The following is a 14,047-nucleotide window of genomic DNA, read 5'->3' on the forward strand; positions in this document are numbered from 1 at the left end:
AAGTCCGGTGGACGAGGTGCGAGGAAAAAAGATTTTATTTACTTCGCCTAGAGGGGAAGAAAAAAAAAAATAAGATGCCAGACTCCATCCAGCAGGGACTTTTTTTGCCCCGCTTCGCCGAGGGGTCGGTCCCCAGTTTCCAAGATTGCCAGGCAGCCAGAAGCTCAAACAGCGCCTGAGAAGCTGGAGATTTTGCGCCGAATTATAACCGCACTTTTTATCGGAGAGCTGTTCGAGTTAAGCTGATGCGATAGCTGCTGTTGCTTGCAAGGAGTTGAAGCTAAGGTAGTAGTAGATAAGCGCTAGAAGCTGTCTGTCTACAGGTGTGCGGCCTGTCTATATGACGACTGACGAAAAGGACGGGATGAAGATTGAAGCAGAGACTCCGGACCTAGTGAGAAAAGAAACCAGGAAGTGACAGACCAAAGGAAGAATAACAAAACGCCCAGACTGGCCCTCTTCGAGCCATGAGTTCGCCCAACTGCAGGAAATCGACCAACTGGAAGACGCAACGAAGAAAATCGGCAGCAGGCAGCAGAACCACTCTGCCCTGCCAATGATATCATCGTCTGCGGCTGCAGCTGCTGCAGCTACACCGAAAGACACACCTCGTACCCAACCATCAGCTTGCTGCAGTCCAAGCCATCATTCATCTGAACGAGCTCGTCCACCGTGAGGCCGTGAGCTTGAGCCAGGTCCCAACAGCTGTCATTCTCCGCAACCGTCACGCTACGTCCAGGGCACTTGACAACCACCTCGAGCTTCTCCTCCGGCGTCTTTCGGCCAATGAACCAAAAGAGCACGAGCAGCGACAGCCCGACCAGGACACCAAAGTTGAGCAGCGGCATCATGTCGTGTCGCCATGAAGTCTTGGGCATCGAGTCATGGAGGAATGGCTCGGAATCGCTCGCATCGTCGTCGGCGGCAGGCCCGGAGACGCGCGTCAGACGGCCGTACTGGCAACCCGGCGCGGACTCCCAGAGGCTGCCGTCTGCGTCTCGGAAAGTATAGACTTGGGTGTCTGCATCGTAGCCGACGCGGGTCATGCCCTCGGGGAGGCGCTCTTCGTCAGTGTCGTAGCGAGAGAATCGAGACATGATTGTTTCGGTTCGAAGGGTCGGATGGGTTGAGGCAGTATTGAGGGAGCAAGCTGTGATCTCTGGTTGACTTTAAGTGTGAAAGAATAGTCGCGATTGCGGAAGTTGAGAAGCTTCTAGCAATGTGCTCATGATGATGGAAGATCAGGAAACACGGATCCCGGCCCGATCCAGCAGCAATTATGAAGCAAACACGCGAGAGGCGAAGCACACGACCAAGGGGAAGAGCAGCACAGCACAGCACAGCCAACGTCAGCGGACAGGGAGGTTACGCATTGAGTTCTTTGCAGGTACCGTCTGTTAGCGAAGGCCGCTGCCAATGGGTCACGCAGGGCTGTCCCGCTTATCGGCCGTGACCCGCCATTGCATCATGCCGCTTTGCTGCAGGGATCCATGCTTGCCATGCATCCGTCGCCCAGGACGGTCCGGAGACAATGATGTGACATTTGCTGCTTCGATCGGGTAGGGGATCCATGGAGATGATTACTCCCATCTACGACATTGCCAGATACCTATGGAATCACTGAGAGGTGGTCAGATATGAGAGTACTGAGTCTCAGATACGATGTAAAGCGCATCTTCTTCCGGCATGAGCTTCGTGTCATTCGACTTTCTATACGTTTTTACACAATGGTGCCTATAACGGCTTCTTCATTGGATAGGCATCTCACTTGCACCACAATACCATGCACTTGGCACTTCCCCTCTCATGTAGAGCCAATCGATGCTGCTAAGGTTACAAATGTTATGGAATTAAAAGACCTCGTTGTTACTCGAGTCCATATCGCGAGCGTCAAGCCACACACACCTAGTAGGCAACTACCTTGCTATATGAACTATCGACTACCCTGCAGACTCCCAACCCTGTCTGAAACGTGTCTCGCAAAGGAATAACGGGTTGTATGGGCGCTCTCCAATACACAATAAAATTACCAATATCCTGTACCGAGTATTAAAGCAGCAATATCTCGACCAGAAGTTGTACATTGTAATGACGGACCAGCGATATGCACAACTCTCGTGGCATCTCTTCAATTGAATGTCCCGTCACAGGCGTTTACTAGAGCATTCTGCTTGAGCATCGCTCTACGTTGACCCATTTCCGGCTACTCTTCGGCAACATACGATACCGAGGAAAGCAGCTCGTAACACCATCTTGAGCTGTTTTGGAAACGGATGTGATTGTGCAAGGAGACGGTGCAGCAATGTCTCTACGAATTTACCTTACAAATACCTACTACCTACATGGAAGCTCAATTTGAGACCTACACGGAGTAATGACAAGACTGAAAAAGTCAAACAGCAATCATGCAAAGTGCGTGGGGGCACTGGCTATGTAGTAGTACTCAGATTTGCGGCTCAAGTCAAGCATATCCGATGCCGGTTTCTCACTGGACCACGACATCCATCTGGGTCGCGGCCACACATGCGGGACGAGCCTAGCCCGGATATGTGAACAAAGGATTTGATGAGATTAATGGGGAGCCCAATACAGGCCTAGACGGTCTCCGGTGGCTGTCTGACACAATCAAAGAGCTGCGAGAATGGCCAATGGGACTCGTGGTGGCCCCACGATAGACACACCTTGCAGCTGCCCCTGTACAGCTGAAGGTCGGTGGCCAACAGCCTCATGTTGCCTGGAGCCTCGTGTAGACGGAGTTACATTTACCAGCATTCACCATGTACGTGTACCTCATCTTCAGGCTCCCACTTGAGTCCAGGTGGCGTATTCGTGCCCGATGATTGAGACAACATCAAGCCAGCGTATGTAAGGTATGTATGCTAAGAATATGCCGTCGGGACGATGCGGCTGAAGAGACAGTGTTGGACCAGTGACGAGTGGCGCGCTTGAGATACTGGAAGGGCAACCAGATTGACCCCAGTATCATCCAATAACTCCTCAGGGAGATACCGACCTGCCATTCGACATTGAGGCGTCCCTGCTGGGCACTGGTTGACTGTTATCTAGATTCAACCCTGTTAGTCCCCCGTGGGCCGACCCGAGCAAATATTGGTCGCCTATTGTTGAGGGACTTCATTGGCAGGTACAGCTCCTGGACGGTCTTTCCCTGTTTATACACACAGACCACCAGCTTCCTCGTCCTCGCTCTTCGTCACCTTCTCCACCACCTTCTTCATCATCCTCTCTCTATCCGTCGTTCACTCTCAGAATGCCAGACTCCGACGAAGCTGAGCTGAGCAGTTCACGATGTATAAACGCCATAAGGCGACCGGCGAACCCGGCAAAAGCTGCTCCCAAACGAATGGGTGGGCGGGCCTGCATTCGTAATGGATGGCTCCCGGGGGCGTCTGCATGCTGCATCAGGCTCTGCTGCAGGATTTTGCGGCTGAATCTGCTCCAATGAAAAACTCAAGTCGAGATCAGGGCAGCGTGCCTATATGTATATAGCCCGAAGGGGGCAGGCCATTGCTTCACCCCAAGATGTCTGATGGCTGTCCACATCTTCTGGATATCTCCTCTGAGCACCGAGCATCGATTCTTTTCAACCAACTCCTCTCAACAGCTTCAACTTGTCCCTCACTTAGTGGGCCGGCATCAAAGATGGCACAGATTTCGATTTCTTCGGTGCTTCTGGTGCTATGGCTTGCCGGTCGTGCAGCTGCCGATGGTGGCGATGACTTTGCAAACAATCTCGCCTCGGACCTGGGACCGTGAGTGGCTACCATACAAAGCAGCGAGCCGTTTCTGTCCCTACTTCAAGTCTAACACGCAATGTGCCTAGCATCATCGCCCTCTTTGGCGAACGGGTCGTCATGCAGTTCATGAGCCAGGCGATGGGCATAGCCGACTGCATACTCTTGGCCGTTCTTCCGATTGGCGCCATCACCACGGTTGTAAGCGCTATCAGGGTGGCCGGGCCAACGTCGCTGAAATCCTTCATCGGACGAGCAAGGGAGAATCTCTCAGCGGCAGAGGTTGAGGTTATGTCATCCACATCGGACGAAGTTTGCGAGCTTTGGAATGGTCACAGCGTGGTCAGGTGCCCTGGATCTGCCGATATCTATCAGTTCATCTGCTTGCTTCCTAGGGGCTCCAAGCTGGAATCTTTCTCTGCAATGCAGACTACTATTCGGTGTGAGGAATTGTCAACAGTCATAAAAAGGGGTAAGGTACTTCGAGAGATTAGTAAGTGCAAATCCTTCTATTCCAATTCATTTCCATCTACTAAGCCATGTTGTAAGAAATCACTGGTCTGAATCATGCTTGGGAGTCCTTCAAAGATGTGCTCAGGTATATTCCGGGCAAGATGAAAGTCTATGACCGGCAACTGTTCAACTTCCATGTTGCGTTTTCGCTTCCTCAATTCTGGAGAAGTAAGAAACCAACCACACCGTCTCACATTAACCCCGATCTCGAAGCTGGTAGAGACCAAGATGAGTCGGGCTTCAGCACTCAGATGGAGGTGGATAAATCCGGAATCTCAAAGCTCACATATAGGGCGAGTCGTCCTCCCATTTCCAGCATTGAGTCTGAGAAGATGGAATCTTCCGAAACCGAGTCTGGCAGACTAAAGGATTCGAACGAAGGCAAAGAGACAGATATATTCGTAGTTGTGGATAATTCCGACAACAGTTCTCCAAATCTTCTCCTCAACTGCCACGACAGAGTCAGTCGCGGCGAAATTTACTTCTACGCTGCCTTTGGGGTCATTTTGCAAGTCGGTGCCCTAATCTATTTTGGCATCATTACCTATAACCCACCAGTCAAGGGCGAGTTCTTCCTGAAAGATGGCAAAAGAATAGTCGGCTACGCTTTTCCCTGTGCAGCCGCAGGAACTATTCTTTTGTTCATTGGGTTGTTCATATGTGCGTGGGTGGTCGAAGACAGCACCACGGAAACCTGTTACGAGGCGCCAAATCACCAGTTGTTCGTCGTCTGGTTACAAAAGGACCACACTGTCAATGATCAGGTGTTCAAGCCCTATGCAATCTATCCAGCTGGCGAACGGAAATACATCACGATGTCTCGTCGCAACATCAATCGGCCCGGTCGAGACGAAGAATCGGGACAGCGGTTGGCCAATCACCAAGACAACAACGAGGCGCAAGACCCGCTCAGGAACAGGAGTCTGGCGCCAACCACTCTCTTCGGCTCTCTTATTGCCCTCATTGGGTTCGTTTCACAATTTATTGGAATGAGAGGGCTGAACTGGACAGCATCAGTCGTGCAACTTGTGGCCACACTCATAGTAACTGGGTTTAGGGCCATAGTTCGACGGGGACTCAACAAACCCCCAGTTCGCACTCCCTTGCTGTCGAACACTGAGCTTGACTGGTTCTCTCTGACTTTTGGAAATCTTGCTACAGCTCCATGGGCCAAAGCAAAGCACACCAGTGCGGATGAGCACGTTGCAGCGCAAGAAAAGGCGTCTCACGAATGGAAAGTACGCACTGGAGGAAACCAGCCATATCGTTCTCTACAGAGGCTCCATTCGGACATCACAGAGGCGAGGGAAAAGTCAGCAGCCCACAAGATGATGCTTATGCGCCAAATGCTTTGCAAACTTTCAAAGTGGAAAAGTTCGGTCCGCGGAGAGGCTGCCCTTCTGTCGCGTGCAATCGAAGCAGTCGCGGAAACATTGCTGGGGGGACTGTCTGATACCAAGCTAGTGTGGACTATTCCAGCAAAATACAAAGGAGAGGCCGAGGATATCTTTATAGAGCTCGAGAAGAAAGGGGGCAAGTGGCGCGTCGAGGAACAGAACATTGAGGCAATCCTATCTTTGTGGCTATACTCAACTTCTTCGGCGGGGGATACAGACACTGACCACCGCAACCTCCGCTTATATGGTCCGGTGCACTTGAAAACCCGACTATCCAGGGACCTGAACTGGTGGATGTCAGAAGTACGCCCGGAACTTCTGGATCGTGAGAGCGCCGAGATCTTTGGCCGGGAAGGCGAATGCGCGAAACGCACCAAACAAAAAGCGCAACACCTTGAAGGGGAAGGCTCTGAAAGGGAAGGCTCTGAAAGGGAAGGCTCTGAAAGGGAAGGCTCTGAAAGGGAAGATTCCGAAGGAAAAAACTCTGAAGGGGGGACATCTAAAGGAGACACCTCTGTGAAAAACTCCAAAAAAGCGGTTGTGGGCTTCACCTCCGGGGTTCAAGATGGCACAGACGAAACTGTTAAGACGGACACGGTACAGAATCCCAGCAAGAAATGTCTGGTTGTCGAATGTGAGGACAAACGAGAAAGACTTTTCTCCAGAGACTTGTTATTTGCATTTCTACGCGCAGTTGCGAAGATGCCTGAAGTCATTCTCGAAAGCGCGCGGAGCAGAAGTCAGGTGAAATACAGAAAGATGAAAGACGACTGGAAGCAATTGAAGCTGAAAAGCGACTCTCTTTCTAGCTTGGCCAGAAAGCTCGAGAGAATTGGGTTCGGAACACTGTCGGATATCTACTTTGATCTTGTCATGCCTCTGAGCCTGGAACGGAAACTCACCAACATCAAAGACGTCTTGGACGAGGCAATTGAGCAAGCACAACGATACGAACGAACACGCCAATGGACGAAGTTGGTTGAGACTTGTTGTTGTCTTCTGAATTTGTCACAGCAGTTCGACTTGGAGAATGAATCATCCGGTCCGCTGGCTGTGGCTGTTTGTGTAGAGTTTCTGTACAGACTACGCCACGAGGCTGATCTGCAAGGACGGGAAGGGAGAACCGAAGAGGAGCTTACAACACAACTGAAGATTCTGGAAGAAGAGTTTGCATCTATGGAGGAGAGTTGGAAAGGTTCCTCTGTCTTCTCGAGGATCAGAGACTCCCTAGTAAAGAGCAATGGGGGCTATGCCACGACTTTTGATGTGCTGATTGGCAGTGCACCTAAAGCTATTGAGAAGTTCCCGGAGAGCTTCAATATCCTCGATGAACATCAGGAACTTATGGAGACCAACGACTCAGGGGGGACGCTATACTGGGACGTCGAAGAACTTGGGAAAATCGACAGTTTCGGTTGGTCGCCGCTACATTATGCTGCCAATTGGCAGCTAGATAATGTACGCATTTACATTTTGGAGAGCGGCGATGTACTCAGCCTCCGGGACCTCATGGGACGGACGCCTTTACATCATGCTTGTCTTAACGGTAACAAAAAAGCAGTGGACCTGCTACTTGATTGGGATGCTCCAATTGAGGTTGCTGGAAACGATGGCATTACCCCGATCCACTGCGCTGTACTGAGTGGCAGCATTGACATCCTCAAGAAACTGGTTGACAAGTATACCAGGAAAAGCATACTCCATGTGGATCGTAACGAGAGGCATCCCATTCACTGGGCTGCAATTCAAGGACGAATTGAATTAGTCTTGATGCTCAGAGACGACATCGATCGGACAGACCGTTATGGGTGGGCTTGTATCCATCTCGCGGTGATATATGGGCATACTCATCTGCTCGAGAAAATTATATACCACTTCTCGTCACATATAACCTTGCGCGACGGTGCTTCTCGCACTCCTCTACATCTCGCGGTCGGAAAGAAGTCTTTGAAAGCAGTCAAGGTACTGATTGAGGCCGGTGCCAAAGCCGATGTCAAAGACAAGAGTGGGTTAACTCCGCTTCACATGGCGGTTGACCAGAAGGATATCGCAGACATGTTGTTAGTGCGTGGCGCCGATATCAATGAAGTTGATAATGAAGGCCGCACGCCACTGTATCTGGCGGCAATGGATGGCACACTCGATGTCGTTGCTTTGTTGATAGACAAGGGTGCACGTGTCGCAACCAGAGCAGAGGATGGGAGAACGCCTCTACACATGGCCCTCAGTCGGGGTCAAGATGGGCTTGAGATTGCAAAGAAACTTTTGGGTTCTTTTTCTGTTGTGTTTCAAAGAGATCTGTATGTCAACGCCAGCGCCGTCGACGGCGCCACTCCTCTTCACATCGCAGCAGAACACGGCCCACTTGAAGCTGTTCAGATATTGTTGGATCTGAAAGCGGACATTAACCAAACGGATGACTTTGGACAAACCGCATTGCTCATCGCGATATACAACACAAAATGGGGCATTGCAGAGTTGCTACTCCAAGCTGGGGCTGATGTAAATGCCGATAGTCGAGTCGGATACACGCCGTTGCTTGGTGCAGTGATGGGGGGCCAGGAGCAAATTGTGGGGGAATTGCTGAGAAAGGATGTTGATGTCAACGCTGCTGACGAAGACGGATTTTCGTCCATTCACCTTGCGATTTCTCGAGGCCATTCCAACATCCTTCGGCGACTATTGGATTCTGGCGCGAGCATCGGTGCAGTTGTTGACAGCCAAACACCATTACACATTGCTGTTCGCCACGGAAGGGCGGGAATGATACAAATCTTGCTCAGAAGGGGAGCCGATACCAAGCCACTGAACAATTTCGGCTTCACACCGCTACAATACGCTGTGTATCGCGGAGATCTTGAGATTGTTAAGGAATTTGTTACGCATGACAAGTCCTCCGCGCCTGATGCTCCCAAGGCCGCTCTGCAAAGGGGTGAGGATGGTGATACCCCACTGCATACTCTGTGTCGATGGATCTGGTTGGGGAGGAATGAAAGTCAAATTTGCGAGATACTTGAGGAGCTCTTGAGTGTTGCCCCAGACATTGACATGATCAACGCCATGAATGACGAAGGCCGCACACCATTGGATTTGGCACGCTCTCAGATGGATGAGTATCCCGCTTTTATCAAGAAGTTGACAGAAAAGGGAGCAAAGCCGAGCAGCGACAACCAACCCGAAGAATCACTGGTCATTGAGGCTTCCTTGGATGCCTAAATGCTGCGAGAAATGCTTGCAAGTCGTTCTCTGATGGCAGAGCCGTGGCCGTTGAAGATGCTGCGATGAAACGAGCTGGTGCGTGTGCCAGACGCCGTTCCGATGACAACTCGCTTTACGCATTCTGTTTCCCGCCAGGCACACATAGACCTTCCATGCAGTCCACGATGCGAATATGGTTCTCTGCAGTATGGCCCGACTCATTCCTTGTGGTGGCTATGGCTGTTGAAGGAGACTTCTTTTGTGTCGAAGGAGGTTGGATTTAGGGAAATGGTATGCAGCTACAGATCATCACAGAAGGAAATGGAGTGAGGGAATGGCCAACCAGTGCCGCACATTAGCATTCTAGTATTTCTCCTATTCATACCTAGCTTGATACAACTATCGTTCAATGTGTGATAAGAAGATTTGTGCTTTCTCGTACCATCGCTATGTTCCACTAGTATTGCTCTGTGCTTCTGTTTCTTGTAAGAAGTGGTGCTGGTAAGGCACTCCTAGGTATAGCATGTCCATGAAGATAGGCGTCTATCATGCTTAAGGTATTCATACAGCGGGTTCACCATGTCCTAAACGACAATTAAATAGACGTTCTATTTATGGGTATTTCAACTTAGTCCTCTAGTCTATCCAATCTAAATCATAGCATTCCCTTCCAGCGCTCTATACAAAGTTGTCCAGCTCCTCAGCATCATAGAATGGGTCATAGGCTTGAAAATTGCCAGCCCCGGATATAGCAGCCACACGCAAAAGATCCCACTGAAGCTCCAACAGCTCAAAGCAGGGCAGCTGACCGGGGTCATCGACGCGGATTGTAAAGACCTGACCCGTCTGTAGGGTCTTGCCGAACGCGTGCTTCAAGCTCCCCCAGCTGTCACCGACTTGGCGACTGACGTACTTTGTGTACTCGGCGTTTGGGGGGATCATCATTCTTGGGCTGAGGCAGCTCTCCTGGAGCCAATGCCACTGCACAACAATCGACGTTTCCGACTCGCTGAGTGGCTTCAAGGCAAATGCCGCGTTATCCCACCAGAAGTGCAGCTGGCGGTTCATTGAGAGGAAGTTTCGGGGAGAGTTGATAACGCCCGGATCGGTAACTCGAGAGACCCAGCGATCTCTAATTCTTTCGCCCCAGAAGCATTGAAGCAGCGCGTCGAGAGGCTGGAAAGCATCGCCGATGGTGGTGCAGAGCGGGAAGATGTCTGCCTTTTCTGCATCGCGAGAGACGGTGAAAAGGCACACCACTTGTTCACGCCTCTTTTCCAGGGTGGAGGGAGTGTTGCCGCGAAGGTAGGTAGAGGGTGAGACTGGTGTCATCGATGGCTGGGACGGCTGGTTGCGGGTGCTTGTTGTGGACATGGCTTGTCTGCGGTTTGGAATGCCTTGTGGGAAGATACCATTAGCAAACTTGTTAATATGAGAGCGAATGGGTTGATGAGACATACAGGATCGAACAGCTTCTGGTGCTGTATACATGGCGTAGAGCAGCAGCTTCGCGGGGTTGTTGGGACCATCCCGGTTAGGGTTATAGTAACGAATGTCTTCCAGCATCCGCCGCATCTGCGAGAGAGGCGCAATCATGATGACGGCAAACATTGTTGCGTTGAGCCCGTTGGATGTCTTGCTGTGGGCTTGGTAGAGGCGCTGGAAGGACTCGAAGAGCCTCATGCGGTCTTGCCACTCCGACCCTGGTGCATGACTACCCCTGAGTGTGATGGTTCGGGGGTATTGCTCCTTGGGCTTCTCAGTACGGAGGAAAGGCATTTTGGATAGTCTTTGTTTGGTGCTTATGGGAGAAAATTGATGAATTGTAAGTGTAAGAGTATGTGAACTGAAGCAGGTGAGAGACAGATTCGATGTGAAGAATTTGGAAGAAAATAGGTTCGAAGCAAGTGGCAGCGTAGGACTTTTATAAGCTGTACAAGTTAAACTTCTAAGACTGAGAAGAGCCAAGTTCAGCGCCACGCAACTTGCTTTGAGGCTGTAGGCTACACACTTGAAGTCGTGATCGAAATAAAGTTGTGTATAACACAAATAAGCTTATACGCTTTGCTTAAACGGTCCAAGATCTCGAGGACGGCTTGTTTGATCTACGACTCTGGCGTATGACACTCGGGTGCACCTCTGCCCATGTCGTTCATTGCTTCCAGGGGATCAATGGCTCTTTCAAAATCAAGTTTTGCTTGCAGACTCTCATTTATCAAATTTCGATGCTTTCACAAGGAACCAGGTTGCTGTGGTGAGTGAGAGTAGGTTGTTGTGTGTACTTACTCAGGCGTTGGCTGCCTTGTCTCCCAACTTTGTTGGGAAATGGGCAATCTGAGAGTTTGGCTATCAACTTTCGGGACTTAGGATCATCGTGAGTTCCAACTGAATGTGGAATAACTTGGTTCGCCTATGTAAAAGCTGGCCGAGCAGAAATGATTTGCATACATAATCGCCAAATTTTCTCCAAGTACGACACACTGTTCCCATTGTTCGCATGTTCTAGATCAAGCGTTGACCGCACTTTACAGTTGTTTCAAGACTTTAGCAGCGTGAAAACAGATCACGCGTATCTCACAGCATCTGACCTCTCTCAAGACTCCCTCGATGTAACTCAGCCGATTACATTGCGGTCCTTGAATGGTTGCAGTCATTGCTTCAACTGCACTGATTCAGCTACTCTGCGTATAATGCCACCCAATAAGAGGCATAAAAGCAACATGAATGCGCAGGCACCTGCCACATCGTTTAAACGCAGCTCAGATATCCTTCGTGTGGTGTGTTTCCCTAGACAATACCTACCGTTGCAGGGAGCACCCTCCGCTCTGATCGAGTCCAGCCGTTCAGGTTGCTAGATAAATCATTTAATGTATTAATATTCTCATATTTATTGACTTCTCTCAAAGCAAATATCTCCTTTCTGCCATTTCTTTTGGCATTTCCGTACCTGTATTCAAGCTAATGAGTCCTCTTCCGCAGGCCCTGTTTCTCTGAACTCGAAAGCTGTGTCTTATCGTTGACAAGTCAGTGGCTACAGATGCTTAAGTCCAAGTGATGGGAGCCAGTAATGGGGATCTTCCTTAAGACTGAAAGCGACTCGTTCTACGAGGGCCATGCAACGAATATCCTTATATGGTTGATCAGCTTGGTGAGGATTCTAGCATCTGAACCAGATCCAGAGGCACAGGTGTTTACAGACCATTGAATGCCTTTCACGGGTCATTCCAGATGGTCCGTTATCATATATTTTGGATTAACTCGAAATGATTACCAAGATAATATTTACTTTCTAATTTCATAGGTAGCTGTTGACATCTCTTATGTTGTCCGTCTCATCACCAGTGTTGGAGTGAGTTTGTACAGTGACGCTTAGTCAGCACGATGCTCAACAACGACTTTTTTTCGCCATCTCAAGACTCAGCAAAAGCTGCACGTCTGCCAGGGTTCCGGCATGTCTGCGTCTGCGTCAGCTTCAGCTCCAGCTTCACCATCGGCCGCGTCGGTGCTCAACCTCAATGCGCTGTTCGACAACCCGCTGTTCGCGGGCGGCATCGGCCTCGCCTCGTTAGGCGCCGCCGCAGCGTTTGCGCGCAAGGGCTCGATTGCCGTCCTCGGCGCTGCTCGTCGGCGGCTGCTCGTCAACGTCGAGATCAGCAAGCAGGATCCGGCGTATCCCTGGATCCTGGCATGGCTCTCGCAGCCTCGCGAGACGCCGGGCTTCATCGCCTCGCGGCTGACGCGCATTCACAATCTGTCGGTGGCGACGGCGACGGGGTCAAAGGGACCGGGAGCCGGCGGGCCAGTCAATGCTCACTTCTTTCTCCAGCCTGGATATGGACGCCACATTGTCAAGTTTGGACGGGCTTTTATCTCGGTAAACAGGGAGAAGCACAACACGGCCAACATGAACACCGGAGAGCCGCATGAGATTGTCCAGCTGACCACGCTGTGGGCGCATCGCCACGTCTTCGAGGACCTCTTTAGAGAGGCACACCAACTGGCCGCAAAGGCAAACGAAGGCAAGACGGTGGTGTACTCTGCGCGTGGGCTTGAATGGAGTCCCCTCGGAGACCCTCGGAAGAAGCGACCGCTCGGGTCGGTCATCCTGGACGAGGGTGTCAAAGAGAGCATCGTTGCAGACGTCAAAGACTTTCTATCAAGGCAACAGTGGTACGTGGATCGAGGCATTCCCTACCGGAGAGGATACCTCTTGTTTGGGCCTCCTGGAAGTGGCAAGAGCTCTTTCATCCAAGCGCTGGCAGGAGAGCTCGACTTTGGCGTTGCCATGATCAACCTCAGCGAGATGGGCATGACGGACGACAAGCTGGCATACCTCCTGACGAAGCTGCCCAAGAGGAGCCTGCTTCTTCTGGAAGATGCGGATGCGGCCTTTGTCAACCGGCGACAGCGAGACTCGGATGGATACAGCGGCGCAAACGTCACCTTTTCTGGTCTGTTGAACGCCTTGGATGGTGTCGCAGCTGGAGAAGAGCGCATTGCGTTCCTCACAACCAATCACATTGAACGCCTGGATCCCGCGCTGATTCGACCTGGTCGGGTGGACATGATGATTAAGATTGGTGAGGCCACACGGTACCAGGCTGCGCAGATGTGGGATCGTTTCTATGGCGATGTGGATGAGGATCACTCTGGTCGGGCACGGTTCCTGGAGCGCCTGGAAGAGCTTGGTTTGTTTGGGCAGTACAAGGATGGGCAGCCTTCTCATCGGCACACGAGCGCTGCTGCGATCCAGGGGCTGTTCTTGTTCAACAAGAACGATATGCAAGGTGCCATTGACATGGCCGAGGGCTTGATTCCGAGGAAATTCGAGGCCGAAGAGTCGACTCCCGATGGGGCCATCAAGACGCCCGTCTGAAATGTGGCAGTTTGAGCCATCTGAAGATACCAGTCATGTACACTATGTTTGTAACAACAAAGGATACCCATACAAAGAAGCATTGTGCTGATGATGCAGACCCTTGGCCGTGCATGCCTTCAAGAATAACACGAGCAATTGAACCGATTTACCCCTTTGACCACCGAGGAACCTGAAACAAAGCAGCTTTGCTCATTGTTAATCTCCACCAACTCTAGAGCTATTCCAGGCGCCTCATAAAGGCTCATGTTTCTACTGCTACTAAGTCAACTCTCCAAGACAACGTCCCGAAGAAGAAGCTTCACTGCACG

General features: G+C 51.0%; 3 protein-coding genes across 3 annotated transcripts; 1 reads left to right on the forward strand and 2 right to left on the reverse strand.

Annotated features, from left to right (window-relative positions):
* Positions 1-343: 343 nt before the first annotated feature.
* TRIREDRAFT_123663 (uncharacterized protein) lies at positions 344-1,296 on the reverse strand. The gene has a single exon (XM_006968698.1). It carries the CDS (start codon positions 1,095-1,097, stop codon positions 591-593), a length of 507 nt encoding a protein of 168 aa, XP_006968760.1. The 5' UTR covers positions 1,098-1,296; the 3' UTR covers positions 344-590.
* Positions 1,297-9,538: 8,242 nt separating this feature from the next.
* On the reverse strand, positions 9,539-10,639 carry TRIREDRAFT_111168 (uncharacterized protein; the record flags this gene model as incomplete). Its single annotated transcript, XM_006968699.1, has 2 exons — positions 9,539-10,257; positions 10,321-10,639. 2 exons carry the CDS (start codon positions 10,637-10,639, stop codon positions 9,539-9,541), a joined length of 1,038 nt encoding a protein of 345 aa, XP_006968761.1.
* Positions 10,640-12,311: 1,672 nt separating this feature from the next.
* Positions 12,312-13,736, forward strand: TRIREDRAFT_68571 (uncharacterized protein; the record flags this gene model as incomplete). The annotated part of the gene is made up of 2 exons (XM_006968637.1): positions 12,312-13,030; positions 13,091-13,736. 2 exons carry the CDS (start codon positions 12,312-12,314, stop codon positions 13,734-13,736), a joined length of 1,365 nt encoding a protein of 454 aa, XP_006968699.1.
* Positions 13,737-14,047: the final 311 nt, after the last annotated feature.

Source organism: Trichoderma reesei, assembly GCF_000167675.1.
Source record: "Trichoderma reesei QM6a unplaced genomic scaffold TRIREscaffold_25, whole genome shotgun sequence".
Lineage (NCBI taxonomy): Eukaryota > Fungi > Ascomycota > Sordariomycetes > Hypocreales > Hypocreaceae > Trichoderma > Trichoderma reesei.

Bases quoted from the DNA above. Each gene is read 5' to 3' on its own strand.
- TRIREDRAFT_123663 (XM_006968698.1), bottom strand. From the start codon at position 1,097: ATGTCTCGATTCTCTCGCTACGACACTGACGAAGAGCGCCTCCCCGAG.